The sequence below is a fragment of the Fusarium odoratissimum genome (genome assembly GCF_000260195.1).
Source record: "Fusarium odoratissimum NRRL 54006 unplaced genomic scaffold supercont1.9, whole genome shotgun sequence".
NCBI lineage: Eukaryota > Fungi > Ascomycota > Sordariomycetes > Hypocreales > Nectriaceae > Fusarium > Fusarium odoratissimum.
The window spans coordinates 883,159-904,013 of record NW_022158695.1 but is presented as its reverse complement, the minus strand read 5'-3'; the positions used below and the strand labels follow the sequence as shown (position 1 = coordinate 904,013).

General features: G+C 49.5%; 8 protein-coding genes across 11 annotated transcripts in view; 4 read left to right on the top strand and 4 right to left on the bottom strand.

Annotated features, from left to right (window-relative positions):
- Positions 1-218: 218 nt before the first annotated feature.
- On the bottom strand, positions 219-2,319 carry FOIG_06690 (uncharacterized protein). The gene is made up of 2 exons (XM_031205859.1): positions 1,560-2,319; positions 219-1,471 (listed from the first exon to the last, which is right to left on the bottom strand). Exons 1-2 carry the CDS (start codon positions 1,858-1,860, stop codon positions 336-338), a joined length of 1,437 nt encoding a protein of 478 aa, XP_031064583.1. The 5' UTR covers positions 1,861-2,319; the 3' UTR covers positions 219-335.
- Positions 2,320-2,384: 65 nt separating this feature from the next.
- Positions 2,385-5,805, bottom strand: FOIG_06689 (minichromosome maintenance protein 3). The gene is made up of 3 exons (XM_031205858.1): positions 5,506-5,805; positions 2,910-5,442; positions 2,385-2,855 (listed from the first exon to the last, which is right to left on the bottom strand). Exons 1-3 carry the CDS (start codon positions 5,576-5,578, stop codon positions 2,822-2,824), a joined length of 2,640 nt encoding a protein of 879 aa, XP_031064582.1. The 5' UTR covers positions 5,579-5,805; the 3' UTR covers positions 2,385-2,821.
- An 88-nt stretch (positions 5,806-5,893) lies between these two features.
- On the top strand, positions 5,894-10,298 carry FOIG_06688 (exocyst complex protein EXO70). Its single transcript, XM_031205857.1, has 2 exons — positions 5,894-6,290; positions 6,343-10,298. Exons 1-2 carry the CDS (start codon positions 6,077-6,079, stop codon positions 8,025-8,027), a joined length of 1,899 nt encoding a protein of 632 aa, XP_031064581.1. The 5' UTR covers positions 5,894-6,076; the 3' UTR covers positions 8,028-10,298.
- Positions 6,609-13,725, bottom strand: FOIG_06687 (uncharacterized protein). 2 transcript variants are annotated; one of them, XM_031205856.1, is made up of 4 exons: positions 13,585-13,673; positions 11,193-13,420; positions 10,431-11,137; positions 9,288-10,379 (listed from the first exon to the last, which is right to left on the bottom strand). In XM_031205856.1, the coding sequence occupies exons 2-4, from the start codon at positions 13,379-13,381 to the stop codon at positions 9,652-9,654; spliced, it is 3,624 nt and encodes a 1,207-aa protein (XP_031064580.1). In that variant the 5' UTR covers positions 13,382-13,420; positions 13,585-13,673; the 3' UTR covers positions 9,288-9,651. The 2 variants fall into 2 exon arrangements, with proteins under 2 accessions (XP_031064579.1, XP_031064580.1); XM_031205855.1 differs by having other exon boundaries at positions 6,609-10,379; positions 11,193-13,725.
- A 108-nt stretch (positions 13,726-13,833) lies between these two features.
- FOIG_06686 (uncharacterized protein) lies at positions 13,834-15,356 on the bottom strand. The gene has a single exon (XM_031205854.1). The coding sequence runs from the start codon at positions 15,164-15,166 to the stop codon at positions 14,153-14,155; it is 1,014 nt and encodes a 337-aa protein (XP_031064578.1). The 5' UTR covers positions 15,167-15,356; the 3' UTR covers positions 13,834-14,152.
- Positions 15,357-15,437: 81 nt separating this feature from the next.
- FOIG_06685 (protein transporter SEC23) lies at positions 15,438-18,564 on the top strand. Of its 3 annotated transcripts, XM_031205851.1 has the most exons (7): positions 15,438-15,763; positions 15,812-15,942; positions 15,999-16,293; positions 16,348-16,824; positions 16,880-17,974; positions 18,021-18,220; positions 18,276-18,564. In XM_031205851.1, exons 1-7 carry the CDS (start codon positions 15,671-15,673, stop codon positions 18,298-18,300), a joined length of 2,316 nt encoding a protein of 771 aa, XP_031064575.1. In that variant the 5' UTR covers positions 15,438-15,670; the 3' UTR covers positions 18,301-18,564. The 3 variants fall into 3 exon arrangements, with proteins under 3 accessions (XP_031064575.1, XP_031064576.1, XP_031064577.1); XM_031205852.1 differs by having other exon boundaries at positions 15,498-15,763; positions 18,021-18,501; XM_031205853.1 differs by having other exon boundaries at positions 15,498-15,763; positions 16,880-18,220; positions 18,276-18,474.
- A 12-nt stretch (positions 18,565-18,576) lies between these two features.
- FOIG_06684 (60S ribosomal protein L12) lies at positions 18,577-20,131 on the top strand. Its single transcript, XM_031205850.1, has 5 exons — positions 18,577-18,710; positions 18,765-18,798; positions 18,852-18,972; positions 19,025-19,349; positions 19,400-20,131. The coding sequence occupies exons 1-5, from the start codon at positions 18,707-18,709 to the stop codon at positions 19,411-19,413; spliced, it is 498 nt and encodes a 165-aa protein (XP_031064574.1). The 5' UTR covers positions 18,577-18,706; the 3' UTR covers positions 19,414-20,131.
- Positions 20,132-20,774: 643 nt separating this feature from the next.
- The window catches only part of FOIG_06683 (uncharacterized protein), a 7,789-nt gene continuing 7,708 nt past the window's right edge, over positions 20,775-20,855 (top strand). The window contains exon 1 of the mRNA XM_031205847.1: positions 20,775-20,798. The gene's annotated coding sequence lies outside the window, so the exon portion shown is untranslated. The remainder of the gene's footprint in view (positions 20,799-20,855) is intronic.

Genomic DNA, 20,855 nt, shown 5'->3' with positions numbered 1-20,855 from the left:
GAGGGGCGTGACAAGAATTGAACACCTCCCAAGCTGGGTAAGGATCGCAACAGCTTGCTTTTGTCCATACAAGACGTAGGGAGGCATTCCATCAACGCCGGAACCGGGCAATCAAATGCCGACTGATATAATAGACGCAAACCCAGACATCTAGACAGGTACCAGACCTTTGAAGATTTGTGTGGGAAATGGGTTACTTAGAACAGTTGATGGCTGACTCGAGCTTAAATAACCTATGTCCAATGTGCTTTATTCTTATTATTCTAAAATCCCTATCACCCATCCTATTTTTATAATATAGTTCATAATATAGTATATCCAATGTTTCATTTCATTCATAGACGTTCGCGAAATTCGCGGAGACGGTCCTCAACATTATGTCCGTTCCAAGCCTCGCGGCCTTCAGCGTCTCTACCAATCGTTGGAACACCGACCTGCTCAATGGCGAAGCTTGCGGCAACAGTGGCCCAGGCTACAGCGTCCTCGAGACTCTCGCCTCGGGCCAGAGCCACACCGAGGCCGCCTAAGAAGGTATTCCCACCTCCCGTAGGATCAACCACCTTGGATGGGTCAGTGTGATAGGCGGGAACCCATTTCTCGACACCAGGATCAACCTCGATCTCTTCGCGAGCCACAATCCCATCGGCATCTTGGAGAAGGCCGGCAAACAAAGCCTCCATATCCGTATCTGGCTGAAGGCCACCCCTAACATAATCTTTTTTTCGTCGCTTGGTCGTCTTGGGGTCACGGCCTCGCTTTCTTCCTCCATTCTTCGCGATGTAGCATCCTTTCTCGCCAGCACGGATAACAAGAGAGAATGATTGCAGAGGCATGCTTGCAAGAAGCTGCTCGCAGGCTCGTTCTACAGCAATGGTAGAAATCTCACCTGTTTCTGGATCAAGTCCACTGTCACCCATGAACCCAGCCAATTCTGCATGGTTCGGGCTGCAGATATCGACAAGAGGTAAGCAGTTGGTGCAATTGAGCAACTCGTCAGGGGTACACAGATCAGGCACAGGCTCCCAAATGAAGATGGGTTTGGTATATGTCTCAGGGGGCACGACCTTCTTTCGAAGTGAGGTGATCTCGGAGACAAGATCCCTACATCGATTTGGGGAGCATATCAGGTGGAACGATCGTGATTTAAGCAGCGCTGGTGTAAGATCCTGGGCAGTCAAGCGCTTCTTGGGAGTCAGGTATTTGAAAGCTCGCTTCTCGGCAGTGCCTTCATAGCCGTTCCAGCCTCGCGTGGTCAACCGAAGCCCGTCATGACGGAACAGAGCCGAGGTGGACCAGCTATCGATGAGCGTAGAGAGAGAAGGCGGGAAATCTGAGCCCTGATCGACAATCCAGCCAACTGAAGCAGATTTGGGCGGGGGTGAGAACAGGCGAGCTCCAAGGGCCGAGTAGGTGCCAGCGCCACCAAGGATGTCTTTGACAGGCGGAGTTGGCGGAATGAAGTCGATATCATCTTTCCAGTCAAGTTAGTTAGTGTCTGTTCTGAGTAACGCAACAGTTTTATAGACAAGGGCGCTGGCTAGGTTAATGAATCTTCTCACCAATTATAAACATGCCCATCGTAAAAAAATCGATTGGGACAGCTTCTTCGCCTGACGAGTCGCTGGCCTTGCCCTCAATTATGGCCAACGGGGGATGCTCTGGGGATTTATCTGCTTCTGCCTCTGCCTCTGCCTCTGGTTCAGGTTCTGGTTCAGTGCCTGGTGCACCTTCATCACCGTTTTTGTGTTCCTCTGCATCTTCAGAATTCGTTTGGTCTATGTCTTTCTCTTCCTCTACAACAACAGCCTCCTTGCTGTCAGTAGGCAGCTCAATTTCTGGAGTTTCGGCTACATCTGCCATGGTGCTTGTGAGATATGGCTTCTCGCCTGATATCAATAGTGAGATAAGTAGACAAAGAAACGGCAATGACCAGTTGTGTGAAAGGGTGCAAGACAGGCCTTGAACCGGTATAAACTCGCTGTAGAGACACTGGCTATTCGATAAATAAACGTCTTTTCTACTGCCGAACTGTACAGTCTCAGCTCATAGACTGGTCGGGAATAGAAATATTCAACAGTTGGTGGAGTTTGCGGTCAGGGTGTTGAGTATGAAAACGAATCGGATCCTAAAGAACAGGGGTCCGGACGCTTAGGTTTGCTATACCAGGGTCGGTTTTTTTGCTGGTAACTACTGTGACTCTAGTACAAGCTGTGATTCAGTTATAGAATCGTTATGTAGGCTAGAGTTACCGAGAAAGAGATGGGCCAACTTTCAAAGGAACGGATGAGTGAGCAATTCTAAGTGACTTTGGATTAGGCGGTGTCCATGGTGGGTTGGGCATATCGGAACTGCTGCCCAGGTTGGTACACGTAAGGTTACGTACAGAACAGAATATATATTGTCAAAACTTATGGTTGCTGATCAAAAATGCACCTCATGAATTCAATCAAAGACTCTTTGTTTAGCACATCCTGGACAATTGATGCTTGGCTCAATATCTGCGGGAAAGGTTGAGTTTCTCTTATTCTAGCCTTTTCCTCCTCCTCTGGGTTCAGTTCAACCATAGGTAGGTAGGTAGGCTTATTGTCCACAAATTGGTCATAGCTCCCAGAATCAAAGTCTCGATTATTGAGAGAGGCCGTTACAGGCCTTGCGGAATTCTATTCACCTGGCATCAATCATTAACTACATAACTCGACCAACCTCGTGTTATCCATGCCGTTATCAACTTCATAGTAGTACCAAGCCTACCAATAGATGCACCAAAAAAAATTTCCCCAACGCCAGTCGATCGCCTCGTATTGCCGACACGTTACAAGATTTAGATCTTGTACACAAGATCTCCCTCTGTGAACCTGAAATGAATGTTAGTAAGTCAACGCGTGGATAATTGCAACAAAGAGACTTACATAATCTGGTTTGCCTCTCCCATTTTCTGGAGCGCCTTTGTGGCCTCTCCTTTATCAAATGCATCGCGACGGTTCCCAATCTTTTTATTCACTGCCTCCACGACTGCGTCCAGCTCGGCCGCGTCATCTTCAAACAGGTTTGTGTTGAGAAGCTGACCAAGGGCTGTTCGGAAGGTTGTCAGTCGCTCAGAGCTGATGGGAGTATCGTCAATTGCCAGTGCAGCAGCACCGCTGGCAAGGTCCTCGTCGCCATCCTGCGACTCTAGCTGGTTCGAGGATGGTAGCTGAGAGGCTGGAATTGACGATGCAAATGAAGCCTGCGATTGTGACTGGTCTTGTGTTCGCCGGCTAGATCGTCGCAATGTGCTTTGCGAGTCATCCTCAGGAACATCAGGTTCTCTGCTGGACCGGGCAGTGTCACTGGCTTCTCTCGCTTGGAGGCGACTGCTGTTGCGTGTAGCCCTCGAAGTCGACCTGTTTGATTGCGTGGCATTGGCAATGCCACCATCGTCATCTTCGTCATCACTGGAACTCTCGTCGCTAGATGATGCAAAGTCAACCGTTTGAGTCTTTCTCCGCTTCTTCCGCGATTCTTCAACAACTTCCTTGAAAAGAGCGAAGCGTAAGATACCCTCTGCAGCAGCCGCATCACGCTCCTCCACCCTGTTTGACAAGCGGGATTTGGCATGTGCTGTGGCAAGACGAATGATGGTTTCCAGAGTACGGACGGTCAAAGGACTGGTCCTTCGCTGGTTGCCCTCCATCTCGTCGTTCCGTAGACCGACATAGATATCAGCGATGCGATCAGAAGCCTCTTGTGTCAGAATGGGCTTGATTCTCGTCTTGGCATATTGGATGTACTTCTTCATGAATGGGATGCTAAGAATTTCGGGCTTCTTGTTTGAGCCCCGACCAGATGTGATAGTGACACCAGAGTGTAGCATTGCATCATACTTTTGGTAGACTTCGGTTGGCCCCTGGGACTCAGTTTGATTTGAAGCGGAGACCCCCAGGGACTGCCCACCTTGCTCACGCACAGGAGCGCCTTCTTCAGTTCCTGGCTGGCGATATCGGTGCATACGAAGGACGTGTTCTGACACATGTCGATCTCGCGTATCTTCGATGTCATCTGTGACGACAAACAGTAAATCGAAACGTGAGAGCAGAGAGTCAGGTAGTGCGATGTTCTTGTGAGGATCCTTGTGAGGGTCATATTGGCCAAAAATAGGGTTAGCAGCAGCAACAACACTACAGCGAGCATTCAGCGATGTGTGAATGCCAGCTTTTGCGATGGTAACAGTCTGCTGTTCCATAACTTCGTGGATCGCAACTCTGTCAACGTCTGACATCTTATCGAATTCATCGATACAAACGACACCACGATCAGCCATGACCATGGCACCGGCCTCCAGTCGGCGCTCACCCGTCTCCTTATCGGAAGTTACTGCTGCAGTGAGACCAACACCCGAGGAGCCACGACCAGTTGTCGCAATCGCGAGCGGTGCAGTATTGAGGACGAAACGTAGCAGCTGAGATTTAGCAGTGGACGGGTCACCGACCATCAGAATGTTGATATCTCCACGCAGATGTGTTCCGTTTTCGAGGTTCTTCTCCATACCACCCAGAAGCATGAGTAAGATGGCCTTCTTGACATAGTCGTGACCGTAAATACTGGGGGCAAGCGATTGAGAGAGCAACTCCAGAAGATTCTTCTTCTTGGCCACTTTGTTGATGTTACGAATGTCGGTATCGGTAATGGTTGCAGTCGCCACACCACCTCCAGACTTTGAAGACAATAAGACAACATTGTTCGTCAGAATCATCGTTTTGAAGAGAGCACTGTTGTGGTTGGTATTACGGTTGCCCAGCGTTCGATAAATGCCGACGAGCTGCACTCGGTCGCCGGGCTTCACACTGTCGACGAGGTCGTCGTCAAGAATGGCATCCACTCCGCGAGGGAGCTGCCCTGCAGGTGCTCGCTCGGGCATTTCCTGGATGGAGATGGTCTGATGGTCTCGGTATGTGCAGAAGCCATACTCTGTAATAAGTGGGTTACCGTCGTCGTCCTCGCGAGGGTAGACGCTTGAAGTGGTAACACCGTTGGTCATGGTCTGATCCTGGTACTCGCGAAAATGAAACATGTCTTTCTTCTCATTGTAGTGAACACTCTTCACGACCTTGGGGCGGATGAGAGAACATCGAGTCACGATGCCCTCGATAGAGACCATGTAGTTGAGGAGGTGAGACGATAATGTACGGGGATTGCAAGCGTTCAAGCCAAAGCTGCCAGCCCAAGCACAATAATAAATGGTGTCTTTTGCGGTTTGGTCAGGTCGCGCCTGCGGAATGGTTTGGACGATGTTCTTCAGGGCCTGATCAAAAGCCAGAGTGAAATCGAAGGGTTGCTGTAGCAGGCCCTGTGCGAGGTCCGGGCTGTGGTTGCGCACATGATCGAGATTAACGGTCAATCGACGCTGGTTCTTCTGTAGCATAAGAATAATATCGGATCGATAACTTCGGACTTGAGGATCATCTGTAGAAAAGAGTTAGCTAGGCACAACGACCGATCTTTTTGGAGAACGGGCGGTGGACATACTGGGATCAAGGAATTCCTCCGCTTGACGTATGCGGTCGCGCACGCCTTCATCTTGAAGCATAAAAGAATCCATGTCGGCGGTTCCTTGTATTGTCGTTACAATGAGCGACTTGGTCAAAAGTGATGCCGATATGGAACCTGGTTAAGGTACTGTACGGTAATCAGATCGAGGGGTGAAAGTAAACCAGGCGGGGCGTTGCTAGGGGGCTGCTCGAAATTGCTGGCCCTGCCCGCGCTCCCTTCCAAAGAACGCGTCTCTTTCGCGTAAAGTGGTAGCTAAACCTGGCCTCCAGAGGTGGCTGATGTGTGGCTACAATGGACCCTATTTCGTCAGGGAGCTAGTCCAATTTCCGTAACGACCTAGGTCCAGGTCTCAAGAGGGAGGTAACGTATCCGTACATACACCAAGCCTGCCCGTGCCATTGCCTTATGCTGGGATCCCCATGGTCCTCCACGCGGAGCACTCATAACTCTCAACCTTAATGATCTCTCCTACGACGCTTTTCCTATACTACCACACATAAGCCACCCCACTACCTGAACGGATGCTATTCACCGGTGTTCGTGCACAATGTCGGTCGGACTCTCTGGCAACGCGCATACCGCTCTAGATGAAGAAGCAAGGGCTGAGGTTGACGTCCTCAATTCGCGGCTCGAAAAGACGACGCAATTGACCAAGAAGATTCAATCGTGCCTCAACCGACTCGAGTCGACAGGGAAGAGTGTCCAAGATGTTGCAGGACCTCTGAACGGAGAGACCAGGCGACTGCAAATATTGGGAAATAGTAAGAAACAGAGTCCATGTCCAGCCAATGCTGACGGCTAACCATTGGGTAGACGTTGATTCAGTCCTGGCCGCCATTGACCGATTGCGCCAACCTGCAGATAGCAAGAATGACGAAGAGCAGATCATTCGAGTCGGCCCCGAGAAGGCCGGTCTCTCCAATTACCTGGCTTCTATCAAACGTCTAGGCAAGGCCTTGAACGAGATGAAAGCCTCCAACTTGCGCGCCAACCAACAAACGATGGCCGATCTAACACGACTCATCAAGTCAGGCAATAGTCAGCTGGAGTCCCATTTCGAAACATTGCTGCGCGCAGAGACTCCTCGATCCGTCGAGCCGTTGCACTTTATCACAAAAGACAAGCCTTTCCCAACACTACCTCAGGACAAAATAGCCCGGCTCGGTCTGGTCTATTCATATGTCATCGAGAGTCACCACAACGGATCCTCTGAGCTCGCCCATATATATGCAGAGGTACGCGGCCCATACCTCTCAACATCCTTGGCCAACCTTGCTGCCGCAAGTGTCAACACCGCCAAGAAGAAGAGCCCAGATGCTGTCTACCGTGCGGGGACCAACGGAATAGGGACCTACTCGCAAGCTATGGAGGGCCTTTTTGTCTCCGAATACGACAATGTGTGCAGTGTCTTCTCGCGTGAGGATTGGGGTGTGGTCTTCCAGTCAACTTGCCAGGCAGCGATGGCTGAGCTTGCCCGAACGTTGCGTGAACTCAATGCTCATATCAAAAATCACCTCAACACCGACTGTTATCTGGCATATGAAATCACCGAGATCATCTCGGCTCTTTCAGGCAAGCTCGAAACACGCACCGGAGAATTGAAAGGAGCACTCGCTGCAGCCCTGAAGCCTGTTCGAGAGACCGCCAAGTCGTCCCTTGCGGAGCTCCTTGACGAGACCAGGCGCAAGATCAGCATGCTACAGATGTTACCCTCAGATGGCGCTCCAATATCCCTCGTCTCGGAGACAATGCAGCGCCTTCAGACGATGGTACACTTTCTACGCCCCATCTCGAGCATAATGATATCATTAGGGGATGGCGGATGGAACTCCAACGCGGCGGCTAGCGGACGCTCGACCGATGCAATTCCCAGTCTAGCATCGTTCGATATAGGAGCGGATGGTAAAGAGATCTTTTCGCATTACTGCACTGATACTATCGAAATGCTCCTCTCTGGTTTGGACCAGAAGTCACGCGTGCTCATGAAGAGCAGAGCTGTTGCTGGAGTATTTCTGGCCAATAGCGTTGTCATCATTGGAAGAATGGTTCAGAACTCGGAACTTAGCGGGCTGCTGGAGAACAAACTTGACATTCTCGAGCAATGGCGCAAAAAGGCAACGGCAGCTTATACGGATGTTTGCAAAGACCTTTCCGTCCACCTGTTCGACACTGTACATACCAATCGTGCGCATCGTCCAACTTCTGGACCTGTCGACTCTACTTCGATCGTCAAGGGGCTGGGAAGCAAAGACAAAGACAGGATCAAAGAGAAGTTCACGCAATTCAACAGCGCATTTGACGACATGGTTTCTCGACACAAATCGTACAGCATGGAGCGGGAAGTCCGGCGAATGTTTGGGGAGGACATTCGCCAGAAATTGCAGCCTCTCTACGAGCGGTTTTGGGACCGGTATCACGAAATCGACAAGGGCAAAGGCAAGTACGTCAAATATGATAAGACTTCCATCGCCGCTGTGTTTTCCAGTTTGGCTTCCTGAGCATAGGGCAAAGGGGGTAATTATGAGCCTGAACCTTTAGGCACTATGGACGAGGACACGCTGATGAGAAATGGAACGACGTGTGCTGCTAGCCGACCTATAGCAGCAGTTCCGCTCTTGGTTCCAGGATGTTTATCCCAGATGATTATCATCAATATCTTGTCACCATCTTGATTCACCCAACCAACCGGTTTCCCCGATCTTGCCCGAGGCACAGTGTATGAAGCCTGAAGGATTTATTCACCTGCTATTCCATCTCCCCCCTCATTTACTGCCATGCTCAATCCAATTTCAAGTCCTGGCGATCCTCAAAGATGCTGGGCAGCCACGCGAATCAGGAGTCGAGCAAAAGTAATTTGAGAACAGCAGCGCAGCCAAAAACATTGTTTGGTCCTCTGGCCCGTTTATTGAGGCTACAGAGGCGACTGGCGAGTTGCAGAGTCATCAGGAGGGACACCTGGGACATGTGCCGCAGTAGTCGTGAGTTCCGAGATCGTTTGCTTTGCAACAGGCAGTACAGCAACTGTTGACAGGCAACTGAGATTCGACAACGGCCATGGTGAAGGTGCTGAGAAAGTAATTGAGAGTTTTGTGTAGGTCACTTGGCTCGTGTGGGGAGGACGATGTTATTCAAGTTGAGATGGAGTGCTTTTTGCTTCAAAGGCCTGAAGGAGAACCGATCAACGGTTCCGGAAGCTTTATACTCTATCCATCCTCAAGGGTCTGAGCCAGCAATGCCACGATGGTGTTATCCGTGGACCCGAAAGTGAGGCTGATGCGATTTCAATTCGAGTCGAGGTGGTCTTCGTATGTGGGAGGGACCGGAGATATGTGCAGGGGGGCTTTACTGCCTTCTTTCTACGGATGGATTGAAACATGAAACAGTCCCACCCCCCACGTACCTAGCGCGTCATCATGCAAGGTTTTATACTTCCTTCACCACATGCCACGGCGAGAATGAGAGCAGCCCTTCAACTGCCAGCCATAGAGGTCATCGTCATCATGCATGTGATGCAACTGTTAGTCCAATCTCCTGGAATTTGGCGCCACGCCAGTTGGGACTTGAATCCTAGTTCCCAGCAGATGGCAGCTGTCATCTGGTAACCAAGCCTTTTGGAGAGCCCATAAGTGGGCTGGCATTTTCACTCTCGTCGTCCAATATCTTGCATTTCCTCCATGTCTTGGGCCTCGGAGACTCCCGCATTGTAAATTACCTGGCCTCGCAAAGGCGATGCTGGGGCTTATTCTGGAGGTTATTGGGTGATAGCAACCGATTGTCGCACACTTCCCCATGATACTTAATGCTATCCCTGACAATGACAGGATACCACTCTCGGGCCTCGCTCGGGTCTTACCATGCAGTGGTGCCCGAAACCAGATACGAGCAAGTTGTTTGTCGCCATTCGACACAACATGTATATACATAATCTAATAAGTAATTTACTTAATCTAGCACATGCACATGCATCATATCCATCTGTCTCGCAGCTGCGCAACGCGGCACACCGAATTTACTTCACACGCGCTAGCCTGCTTCTCTGTCAGACCAGATCCATGTTCCTGTGTCGATCTCTGCTGTGATTTGAGGGCCCTTAATTCGATTATGACAAGTCATGTACAGACTTCACCTATCAATCTTGACACCACTGCCAAAGATCTCGTCAATCCGCGTCCGTCGCTCCCACACAATGACATTGTCCTCCCTCCGTTTGAAGTAGAGTATGCGGTGCTGCGGGATAAACTCCTCATCAGTCTGTTCCGTCTTCCAATGTTCCACTGCCCTCTCACGAGCTCCGAGAAAGCGGTCTTCGTAGCCAATGATGTAGTCGCCTGAATCGAAATTGGGGTCCCAGCGAAGCCGATTGAGCACATCAGCAGCTGTGCGAAACTTGCCCAGCCCTGGTGTCTTGCCCACAACCGCAGCTCTGGACCCAGGCCCTGTGCTCTTATGCCCTTTTGATTCCTCCTCAGCATCGTCGAAATCTTCCTCTTCGTCGAGCTCTTCATCGGATTCGTCATCATCTGTCTCGCCCCCATATTCTCCCCATAGACTCTGATCAACTTCCAATGTACCAAGATCATGAGCCCTTGCGACAGTTGCACTCATCCAACAGAACTGAGAGTCATAGTACTTCTCGTCTCGGCGAATCCTCGCTTCAAAGTCTTGCAGTACTGTCTGCATGGCCATACCCACCTCCTTAGCATCTTCTTTGTTTGAGTCATCGTCCCATGCAAGGCCAATGAGGTAACAACCATGATATTCTGCGCCAGATGTCTCTGCTCCAGCGGACACATCCAAGAACCGAGATGGCCAAATGCGTGCGAGTAGATGCTTCAGTTTCCTGTTTATATCTAGACAATGTCAATATGATACATCCTGCCAAAGGAAAGGGACGCGCTTACCAACTAGTAGCATAACACAGCGCGACTCAAGCCAGCCGATGAAACGGCCACTCTTTTCCTGCGACGGGCCCCAGTAATGCGCATCAATCTTGATGTATGTTTTGAATGCATGCAAAAACTCTGTAGCTGCTGGGGCTTGAACTGATCCTAGAGCTGTCTCGGGTTCAATACCGAGCAGCTTACCCCAGATACAGTCATCATCTGATAGCATCCTTTTGGCACGACCAAACTCAGAAGAAATGGTGGCCACTGTTGGGATAGACGCGATAGGGGCAGTGTTGAGTGCTGGGGCATGCCAACCGATCAGGCAGAGGGGTTCTCGGAATGTTCGGTTATATCTCAATTCTTTGTGAAAGAACGGATCAAAAACCATCGAGTTCTTCCAGTCGAATTCTGAGTAATAATGAAAGAATGTGACGACAATGTCGGCTGGGGTTACAGTTTCATTCTCGTAAGCCAGTGCTTTACAGACCGGTACAAGGAGGACGCTAATATGAATACCACCGAGGAATCCAAACTTTGCCGAATAAATACCTCGCGCCTGGGCCCAAGATTTGATGAACAAGTGCGCCATTCGATACTGTACCATATCTGGAAGTGAGCGGCGAAGGTAGAACAGATCGCGAACAGGCTTAAGCTTAGCAAGTGCCTGGAAAGACAAAGCAAACGCTGGGTCGCTGGCTGGGCGCTTCATAACTTCAGGCCATCTATATTCGAGAGTTAGCAGTTTCCCTGTTGAATATATACATGAGTCAATAGTACCTCTCAGCTATCGATGCAGCTGCACAATACTGGAGATCGACCTTGATGCCATTGACTTCTAACTCCAGCATGTTACCTGAATTGGCCTTAACTCGTCGCAAGATTCTGACGCCCAAGGTCGTCGCTCGCTTCAACCTTTGAACAGCCAATGCAAAGAATGTCTTTGAGCTGAATGGGCCAATGCACAGGCAGTCAATATCAGAAGAACTCGTCCAGACGCCGAGGCCATAAGAGCCAACTGGGACCACAATGAATGCAGGCCCAGATCGGGAATCATTCTCTGAAATCGAGGATGTAGCATCTTTGAGAACCATTTCGAGGGTCTTGATCGCTTCAACCCGGTCGGTCCTCTCCTGCTCATTCGGCAAGCATCCACGACCTTCCAAGAAGTCCTCCAAGCTCTCGCTGTTAGCCAAGCCAGGAGGAGGTTGTTGAAGTGCAATTTTCATCTCAGGAACACAAGATCGAGACATATCAGAAGGTGACGACTTTACCAGAAGGCATCTTATGCCCCAGTGATCACTGGCGTATGTGGGACCGCCCTGCTCCGGTGACTCGAAGGTTGTCTGACCAAACGTATTGAAACCATGCGGGTTATAGTGACCATTTGCCTTGATCAAGATCTTGTCATATCTCTGCGGTCTGTTATTCAACCCATTTCCAACAAGATCAGACGCCAGTGTGTTTGTCAGTGGGTCGAAAGTAGCGCCTTGCTCTCCCTGGAAAGAGTCTAGGACGTTCCTCTTCTCGTTAGCTATGTCTGAAGATTCGCCCGACTCCAGTCTCGTTGCCAGCCATGTATCTAAGAAGCCAGAATCCGAGATAGCCCGGTCAATATCTCGCAAGTGACGAACAGTTTGGGCAGAAATATCATGCTTTTTCTTGGCAGCACCAATGGTGTAAGTTGAAGTCGCAAGATTGAAGTCCCCAGCAATGATGCATGGATGTTGCAGAAAGGTGGCAGACAGATAATCGAGCATCTTCTGGACTTCTTTCTTTTTGGTGGCGACGGCGCCGTCAGTAAGCCCTTGGCTCAGATGACACGCCACAAGGATCCAAGGTTTGAATTTCTCATCGTCAACATCTCGTGTGCCGATGCCGGGAAACCGGGCCACGGTGCAGCCTTTGTGCTTCCTATGGAATGGGAGATAGTGCCATTCAAACGCAAATCTACTCAAGACGACAGTGTTCAGGAGGCTAGGTAGCGGCCCAATACCGGACTGATCTGGGGGCCCATGAGTGACGAAAGGATAGCGACTACGTATATCCTTGTTGGCGAGGAGGTCAGGAAGAAAATGGTCTGTGACTTCTTGGAGAACAACAATATCGGCAGCAGCACGAGCTGAGAGCAGATTTTCCACCAGAGCTGGATGCCGATATGATTGAGGAGGCCACTCAAACTCTGCCAATACATTATAAGAAGCAACAACCAATTGTTCAAGGATGACCTCGTTGGTATCCGGAGATGTGTTTGTCGACTCAGCCATTTCCCAGGCCCCTGAAGACTGGATCGAGTGATAGCATGGCTGGAAAGCAATAGTAGACATTTCGTCTAGATGATCATTAAAACTTTGAGGCGGTGTTATCCGATGGAAGGTTCCCGATTCAAGATCTAGAGTCCCCCAAAGCCTCATAGGCCGTGGTCCGCTTCCGCCTTGCGCAAGTGCGCCGTCGCGAATAAGAATAGCAATTTCTTTCACTTCCCATTCTATCGGTGCCAAGAGGCGGGCCTTTTCGAGGAGAAAATGATGGGGGGCAGCCTCGGCGTCTTCACTCTGACCGATGGTCATATGAGGAACGAAGCGTTCATTTTGAGCTCCATGTGAACGGCCAAGAGCATTGTAGATTATATCCCTGATCTTTGAGAGCTCGGTTGTAGTAGAATCTGAGTTCGAACCCAGAAAGATAGTGTTGCGATTTTTATGTTTGAAACAGTCAGCAACATTGAGTGCAAGATGAGGCCGATTTTGTATCACAAGCCCTTCAAGTGCTTGAGCTGCATTCCCCAGCACTTCAGGCCGGACAAATGGGTAGATAAGATTAACGTGAGGAGGCCACGCTGAATATGCCTTATCATAAAGACTTCTCAGGCGATCCACTGATAGCCAAAGTCCACGAGGAGGGATAACACATAGGGCAGTCTCATGCGAGTCGAACCCATACAGTGATGTTTGTTCTGTCTTCTCCATAACTTGTATAAGATTCTCCAGATTCCGGGTATATATGAGCTGAATGATGATAAGTGATCTGGAAGCGCTATGCCTCAAAGAAGATAAGCTGGGTTGAAAGTGTAGTGGGGGGCCCTGCTAACGTCCCAGGGGTAAGATAGAGAGGATCGGCGGAGGGGTCGTCTTGCGTATTGTTTGAAGTTGCCAACAAAAAGAAGGCTTACCTCACTTCTTTAATGCTTCATTTTCCCTTCGCAAGGCTGACAGGTAATACAGAGATATATGGCCACTGACTCATAAACTTCAGGCAATTTGCGGCCTGTCTGTCATTGCTACTCTGGGATCATCAAGTTCAAACTGGCCCGTGGCGGAGCAAGCCTGCGGTGTGACTCACTGTTAGTTATGTGTGAGTATTAAGAATATCGAACTGGAGACATCTTCAGCTGGCTATGGAGCTTGCTTAGGTTGATAGCCCCCGGGGCGCAAGGAAACTTCTGACATTGAATCAAGGTGCTAAAAATATTTAGTCTAAGATCCCCTAAATCTACACTAAATTATGCCAAGTTTAGCTACTGCTTTTTGTCACTTAGGATAGAGGTCCCAAGTTTTGTTGCCTCCCCTTGATAGCAAGTAAAAGGCACTATATCACCAGGGTTGTATTTGTCATTGGCTATTAGTCACTTAATACCGTATGTTAAAATACTATAACATTAAAAAGGGCCAATGCTGTAGCCCTTGGAGCAGTCGGCCGTTCACTTGACGAACACCTCATTGAGATTCCGTAATAGCACATTACCCCATGTTCTCCGGGCCCCAATCAATAATTCCTGTTTCATGCCCCTTGCCTTCCATTAGAGCTTCAAGCTTGTCTTCAACTGTGACCCAACCGTGACGCTTCTGTGAGATAGCATACTTGATTGGATCCCTCCACTCTCTCCACCAAGTTTCCTCACTCTGAACAATACACCTTCTGTCAGGCTCCCCGTTCTTCGCTGTAGCAAATGGCCAGACGGCTTTGACCACTTCGTATTTGTGCTTGCCAGAGAACAGGCTGGTCACACTAGTGAAGAACTGATTGACTTTGTCCGGGTTCTGTATCACGACACGGCTATGGGTAACCACGAAGCTGACATCAACTACGCCACGGTAGTTGAGTGCTGCCACGAGGCTGCGGAACTGCCCTTCAAGCCATGCTGTATCGAGATTTGTGACCACTCGTTCAAGCGTAAAGAGTTTGACAGAAGCAGGATCCTGAACGAAACGGCGGCACCATTCATCCAACCCAGCATCGCCGACTTCAGGAAGGGCATCAGGTTTGAGACCTCCACGGTAAGCTAGCTCCCCATCGCCAACACATCGAAGATAGTCTAGACGCTGGTTATCATCATCCGGGACTAGTAGGCTCATAAGGTTAAGTTTGATGTCAAAGTCGACTTTGCGCCCCCGACTCCCTCGAATGTGAATCTGGGGCTTGGGAGGCACCGAGGCTTGTGCGCGGATGAGAGCGATAAGCGCCTCGGGCTTGGCCGATAAATATTCCGCACGTGATGAGAGAGTCTTATAGTCGTTGGAGAGTTTGAAGAGAGGGGGAGAGTAAAGACGGTAATCAACTCGCGGTAGTCCAGGCAAGCGTGCTGGGCCTTTATGGGCTGCTATGGCTTGTGAAGCCGGAGCGGAAACAGCGCTTGATGGGATAGAAGGCCCAGAATAAGGTGGTAGTGTTACATGATGCTCTAGAGTCTCACCAGTCAAGACTGCGATGGGCGACGATGGCTCAGGCTCGGTGACTGCTGCGGACTTTTCCATGTGTAGTAGGTAGGCAAGAAGATTAAAGATAAGAGAGATTAGTTAGTAGGCTGTAAATGTAATGCCCTTAAGGTAAGTGAAGATGTATGGAATATTTTGATCAACTTTGGACAGTAAATTTGAAAAATAATAATATTCTTATAGGATATTTGAGAATAATTAAAAGTTACCCCGTATTACTTTGGAAGTCATACCTACCTTAGGTAAACTTATATGGTTCTTGCCTGCCTAAATAACGTATACACAGTAGTATCTATCGGGGCGTCGAGCGCCACTTCTCAGCCTTGCCCCACTAAGTAAGGTCGTCAATCAACCTGGCCAGAGCCTGAGTCTCGTTGTGAACACATAGCTCCATCCCTAGCCTTGGTTGCTATCTCAGCGTCCAACATCTGCATTTCTTCTGCAGGGCAACCCAACTGGCATACTCACCTTATACCTTCAATTCCTATAATAACTTCTTCTTCAACGTCCCACTCAGCGCCTGCTATTTAGCCAACCCCGACCATGGATTACGAGACGCTCAAGGAGCAATGGAGCGAGGTCGAGGACCGTGATGGTGTCCGTCTGAGCTGGAATGTGTTTCCCAGCTCCCGTATGGTATGTTTACAGCTTCATGGCGCTCGATCTTGAGCTCACATTATACAGGAAGCCTCTAGACTCGTCGTGCCCATTGGCGCTCTCTATACCCCGTTAAAGGAGAAGCCCGATACTCCTCTCCTCCATTTCGAGCCTGTTACATGCAAACAGCCCTGTCGCTCTGTATTGAACCCGTTCTGGTATGATGCCCTTCTAAACGGTTGCTCTAGTTTCATATGCTGACCTGGTACTGAAGTCAAGTCGATGTTCGTGCCAGAGTTTGGATCTGCCCTTTCTGCCTTTCGAGAAATCAGCTTCCACCGCACTACAAGGACATTACTGCAAACGCTATCCCCCCCGAACTTCATCCTGCGAATACCACAATAGAATATCGCCTCTCCCGACCTGCGCCTGCGCCCCCGATCTTCCTCTATGTCGTCGATATGTGCCAGGAGGCTGACAGCCTCGCCTCTTTGAAAGAATCGCTTGTGATGAGTTTGAGTCTGCTTCCCGAGAACGCTCTTGTTGGTCTCATCACTTATGGCACAATGGTATACCATTCATTCCCCCCCCATTAAGATGTTATGCCACTAATGCCTGTATAGGCTCATGTCCACGAGATTGGCTACGAGGAATGCGCCAAGTCCTATGTTTTCCGAGGCAGCAAGGAATATGCTGCGAAACAAGTCCAGGAGATGCTTGGTCTGTCATCCTCCGGCGTACGACCCGGCATGCAACCTCAGCCTGGTCGTCCATTCCCTGCCGGCCCGGCATCTCGCTTCCTCCTCCCTGTCCAGCAGGCCGAGTTCCAGCTGACCAAGGCTCTCGAATCCCTTCAAAAGGACCCCTGGCCAGTTGCGAATGACAGACGTAACCTTCGATGCACCGGAGTCGCCCTCAGCGTTGCCGTCGGTCTTTTGGAGTCATCTTTCCAGAATGCAGGTGGGCGCATCATGCTATTTGCCGGAGGCCCTGCTACTGAAGGCCCTGGCATGGTCGTGGGACCCGAGTTGAGAGAGCCTATTCGATCCCACCATGATATTGATCGAGACAACGTTAAGTATTACAAAAAGGCCCTGAAGGTGTGTCATTCAGCACTTCCACTCTTTTGAACTCATTCTGATGGTCTCATCATAGTTTTACGAAAACTTGGCCAAACGAACGGCACACAATGGTCACATCATTGACATTTTTGCTGGTTGTCTGGATCAGGTCGGTCTCCTTGAAATGAAGGGCCTATGCAATTCAACCGGTGGTCATATGATTTTGACTGATAGCTTCACTTCTTCTATGTTCAAACAATCTTTTGTGCGAATCTTTGAGAAGGATGGCGATGATAATCTACTCATGGGTTTCAACGCAGTGTTGGAAGTTCTGACCACAAAGGAACTGAAGGTCACAGGTCTTATTGGACACGCAGTCTCTCTCAACAAGAAGTCGATCTCTGTGGGCGAGACTGAATGTGGAATTGGCAACACATGTTCTTGGAAGATGTGCGGTATCGACCCCAAATCGAGCTACGGAATCTACTTTGAGATTGCCGGCCAAGGTCCTGCCACACATCAACAAGCACCGCAGAAGGGCATGATGCAGTTCCTGACGTACTATCAGCACTCATCGGGCCAGTTCCACCTCCGCGTCACGACTGTCGCCCGCAACCTGAGTAGCCCTGCTGGGGACCCAGCAATCGCGCAGTCCTTCGACCAAGAGGCCGCCGCTGTCCTTATGTCACGAATTGCTGTGTTCAAGGCCGAGGTCGATGATGGCCCTGATGTCCTACGCTGGGTTGACAGGATGTTGATTCGTCTCTGCTCCAGATTCGCGGACTACAGGAAAGATGATCCTTCATCCTTCCGACTGGAGAAGAACTTCACGTTATACCCCCAGTTCATGTTCCATCTCAGACGAAGCCAGTTCCTGCAGGTTTTCAACAACTCTCCTGATGAAACAGCCTTCTACCGTCACGTGCTCAACCATGAAGATGTCAGCAACTCACTCGTGATGATTCAGCCAACCCTGGACTCCTACACCTTCGACCAGGATGGCGGCCAGCCAGTTCTTTTGGACTCTGCCTCTATCCAACCAACTCACATCCTGCTTCTCGATACTTTCTTCCACATTCTCATCTTCCACGGTGAAACAATTGCTGAATGGAGAAAAGCTGGTTACCAAGATCAAGAAGGTTATGAGAACTTTGCTGGTTTGTTGGAACAACCCAAGGAGGATGCTCGCGTAAGTTCACCCTCAGCCACTCTTAATCTGTTACTAACCCGTCCAGGATCTCATCACTGACCGCTTTCCTCTTCCTCGATTTATTGTTTGCGATGCCGGTGGTTCTCAGGCTCGATTCCTCCTGTCCAAGCTCAACCCATCTACTACACACACCACTGGCCCATATGGTGGTGTAGGAGCCACCACTGCTCAGACAATTTTCACAGACGACGTATCTCTGCAGACCTTCATGGACCACTTGATGAAGTAAGTTTGAACCCCGTATGTTGCCCATATCGAGTCGAGCTAACAAACTTTCTAGGCTTGCTGTGAGCGGTACTAATTGAGGTGGCCAACAAACGACTTTATCGCAGACGTACTGCCATCTCAAGAAGTCAATGGAAAATCAAGTCTTACGACGGGGCGTAGATAGTGACGACGCAGTTCTCATAAGCCCATGATGTTAGTTAAGAGACATTATAATAATCAAAATTCGAGGCCAGCCCTCCGCAGATCTATAATCTTAGGTGCCTCGTTGCGTTGTGATGCTTCTGAGGGAGCGAATGATGATAGCACGTGATATTCGCTGACTCAGCATATCGTGTTTAGGGCAGGTCCAAATGGTGGGGCCCACACCTTGCATTTTTAGTTTTGATATTTCGCGACAACTTCAAGTTTTCTTTTCGATCAACCTGCCTGTTCCTTACTTCCGGCACGCAAACCTCGAGCCTCTGCCGACTTTCACGACACAAAATGCGTTCGTCTCACTCCTGAATATCAGGCACGATTATCCTGCTTACACGATGAACAGCTCCCAAGTTCGATCCCAATGAGGTCAAGGTGATGTAGGTAGATTCCAATCGCAGTTCTTGGACACATTGAAGCTGACATATTGTAGCCACCTCCGCGCCACTGGTGGTGAGGTCGGTGCCTCCTCTGCTCTTGCTCCCAAGATCGGTCCTCTGGGTCTCTCCCCCAAGAAGGTCGGAGAAGACATTGCCAAGGCCACTGGCGACTGGGTATGGCATTCAATCCCATTGCACATTAGAGTATGCTAACAATTGTGTTCAGAAAGGCTTGCGCGTGACTGTCAAGCTCACCATCCAGAACCGTCAGGCCGCCGTGTCGGTTGTGCCCACCGCTTCCTCCTTGATCATCAAGGCTCTCAAGGAGCCTCCTCGTGATCGCAAGAAGGAGAAGAACATCAAGCACAACAAGTCTGTCAGCCTTGACGAGATCATCGAGATCGCCCGCACCATGCGATACAAGTCTTTCGCCAAGGAGCTCTCTGGTACTGTCAAGGAGATTCTCGGAACCGCCTACAGTGTTGGCTGCCAGGTCGACGGCAAGCCTCCCCAGGCTATTATCGAGGCCATTGACAGCGGAGACATTGACAGTAAGTCATGAACCCTCTGCTTGAAATTTCTTTACGCTAACATGTGATAGTCCCTGAGGAGTAAATGTTTTCTCACGCCCTATGCAAAAATCCCACCAGTATGAGAAACAAAAAATAGACTCATTGATCGATGGCAGCATGACAAATCATTTCCGTCCAGTCCTTGTGATATTCTTCGAACTTGTGAACCCTTGACTCACTCTGAAATCTACCATCATGCCCCGTGGTTTATTTCTATTTTTGTGCAAGGAAGAGAAACCTTGGCCCAATACTCACCGCGACATACTAGCGATAAAGCTCTTGTGGATGTAGCGGTCCATCATCATGGCCACATGATACAAAAATTTCCGATGTAGAGTTGCAGTACTTTCAATCAAATTTCCTTCTCTTTCTTTCGAGAACATCTTCCTGCTACCCTAGTGGACTGCACAAGCTCTCCCTCACGGTATCTCCTCGAATAGGTAGAACAAGGCATTGAGAAATATATCATCTAGCTAAGCTAATTGCAAAGAATTTGGAATTCAATCGTATTTGTAGTAACTATAAACATTTTCATGGCATATCATGCATTACGTCGTTTCCACCATTGAAAGTGCCAGTTTTCCATGAAGTTCACCAAGGTTCCAATCATACATCTTTTGAAGCAGCACAACTTTTCAGTCTGATCTGCTTGCTTACGAGACGATCTCAAGCTCTGCGGAATCTTCAGGGTTGGGAGAAGGACCCAGTTGAGTTGAATGGATAAAATGCCGAGACTCTATCCACCTGCGGCAAGTATACCAGAGATGTGGTACGATAGGCGATATCCTCAATAGTCTTGTCGTATCTGAGGGTATTCATAGATCATATCACTCGCATCCATGGGCATGGGTGGGATCAGAGGCCCCATTTCCAACGCCTCATGCTAGCATGGATGATGGATGGATCCAATGACTATCAGGACATGCTGCAGCAACCTCATGGCGCAGGGCCCCTGTATGTACATTACACACCTTAGGTACATGACATGCAACTCAACAAGGAGCAATACTGGCTTGGTATGTGCTCAATGTTTCAATTTACAAATACTTGACTTGGCCCATACTTCTTTCCGGTCTGCGCCGAGTTGTTTATCTATGCCAAATACTAAATTGACGCAATCTTTATCTGGGGTTCGAGTTGTCGTTGGTTGGGGAAGTGGGCAGTGTAAGCATGAGTGTGGATGGATGGAAGGGAAATGATCTGTCCGCGCTTATGGCACAAGCCGGGAGAGGGGCCTCGGGGAGCAAGAAAACTTGGGACCTCTATGCTAAGTGATAAAAATATTTAGGTAGCTTTAGTTAGTGTAGATTTAGGACTCCTTGAGATTAGTTATTTTTATCACTTAGGATAAAGGTCCTAAGCTTTCTTCCCTCCCCTTCCATCCATGCCTTGAGGGGCATCACAGGCAAAGTGCTGTCCAAGTTTGAGGTGAGGTGCCTTTGTGACTCCGTCTCTCCCGCCCCAATGTGGGACGCCCTGCCCCCC

Coding starts and splice junctions, on each gene's coding strand:
- FOIG_06690 (XM_031205859.1), bottom strand. CDS start 1,860: ATGGCAGATGTAGCCGAAACTCCAGAAATTGAGCTGCCTACTGACAGC. Junction 1,472..1,559: donor GATGGGCATGTTTATAATTG/GTGAGAAGATTC, acceptor TTGACTGGAAAG/ATGATATCGACTTCATTCCG.
- FOIG_06689 (XM_031205858.1), bottom strand. CDS start 5,578: ATGGATTCTTTTATGCTTCAAGATGAAGGCGTGCGCGACCGCATACGT. Junction 5,443..5,505: donor GGAGGAATTCCTTGATCCCA/GTATGTCCACCG, acceptor TCTTTTCTACAG/ATGATCCTCAAGTCCGAAGT. Junction 2,856..2,909: donor GGAGAGGCAAACCAGATTAT/GTAAGTCTCTTT, acceptor CATTCATTTCAG/GTTCACAGAGGGAGATCTTG.
- FOIG_06688 (XM_031205857.1), top strand. CDS start 6,077: ATGTCGGTCGGACTCTCTGGCAACGCGCATACCGCTCTAGATGAAGAA. Junction 6,291..6,342: donor ACTGCAAATATTGGGAAATA/GTAAGAAACAGA, acceptor ACCATTGGGTAG/ACGTTGATTCAGTCCTGGCC.
- FOIG_06687 (XM_031205855.1), bottom strand. CDS start 13,381: ATGGAGAAGACAGAACAAACATCACTGTATGGGTTCGACTCGCATGAG. Junction 11,138..11,192: donor GCTGCATCGATAGCTGAGAG/GTACTATTGACT, acceptor TCTCGAATATAG/ATGGCCTGAAGTTATGAAGC. Junction 10,380..10,430: donor CTGTGTTATGCTACTAGTTG/GTAAGCGCGTCC, acceptor GACATTGTCTAG/ATATAAACAGGAAACTGAAG.
- FOIG_06686 (XM_031205854.1), bottom strand. CDS start 15,166: ATGGAAAAGTCCGCAGCAGTCACCGAGCCTGAGCCATCGTCGCCCATC.
- FOIG_06685 (XM_031205851.1), top strand. CDS start 15,671: ATGGATTACGAGACGCTCAAGGAGCAATGGAGCGAGGTCGAGGACCGT. Junction 16,294..16,347: donor TCATCACTTATGGCACAATG/GTATACCATTCA, acceptor ATGCCTGTATAG/GCTCATGTCCACGAGATTGG. Junction 18,221..18,275: donor TTCATGGACCACTTGATGAA/GTAAGTTTGAAC, acceptor CAAACTTTCTAG/GCTTGCTGTGAGCGGTACTA.
- FOIG_06684 (XM_031205850.1), top strand. Junction 18,799..18,851: donor CCCAATGAGGTCAAGGTGAT/GTAGGTAGATTC, acceptor GACATATTGTAG/CCACCTCCGCGCCACTGGTG. Junction 18,973..19,024: donor CCAAGGCCACTGGCGACTGG/GTATGGCATTCA, acceptor AATTGTGTTCAG/AAAGGCTTGCGCGTGACTGT.